General features: G+C 60.6%; 1 protein-coding gene across 1 annotated transcript; it reads right to left on the minus strand.

Annotated features, from left to right (window-relative positions):
• Positions 1 to 5: 5 nt before the first annotated feature.
• Positions 6 to 476, minus strand: LOC107682153 (heterogeneous nuclear ribonucleoprotein A3 homolog 1-like; the record flags this gene model as incomplete). The annotated part of the gene is made up of 1 exon (XM_016478496.1): positions 6 to 476. A coding segment is annotated over one exon (471 nt), but the record flags the coding sequence as incomplete, so codon positions are not given.
• Positions 477 to 480: the final 4 nt, after the last annotated feature.

Raw genomic sequence — 480 nt, forward strand, 5'->3', positions numbered from 1 at the left:
GAGCCTCCGTAACCCCCCCTGCCGTAACCACCACCACCACCTCCTCCTCCTCGGGAGTAAGGAGCGTTGCTTCTGCCCGAGTAATTACCTTTCATTGGGCCATAACCAGAGGACTGCTGGCCATAGCCGCTGCCAAAGTCATTGTAGCCGTTACCACCGCCGTAGCCCTCCATTTGGTCCCCGTAGCCTCCCCCATACCCGCCACCGTAGCCGTCATTGCCTCCATAGCCGCCGCTGTAGTTACCGTATCCGCTGCCGCGCCCGCCGTAGCCGTTCTGCGGTCTTCCCATCCCCCTTCCGCGGCCGCCACGGCCACCGGCGGCCTGCATCTCCTGCTTGGTCAGGGCTTTCTTCACCTCCACTTTATGCCCGTTAATAACGTGGTACTTGAGCACCACGGCTTTATCGGCCGAGTCGTTGTCTTCAAAATACACGAAGCCGAAGCCCCGCTTCTTGCCGGTCTCTTTGTCCGTGATCACC

The sequence above is a fragment of the Sinocyclocheilus anshuiensis genome, unplaced genomic scaffold (genome assembly GCF_001515605.1).
Source record: "Sinocyclocheilus anshuiensis isolate Anshui unplaced genomic scaffold, SAMN03320099.WGS_v1.1 C31730446, whole genome shotgun sequence".
Taxonomy (NCBI): Eukaryota; Metazoa; Chordata; class Actinopteri; order Cypriniformes; family Cyprinidae; genus Sinocyclocheilus; species Sinocyclocheilus anshuiensis.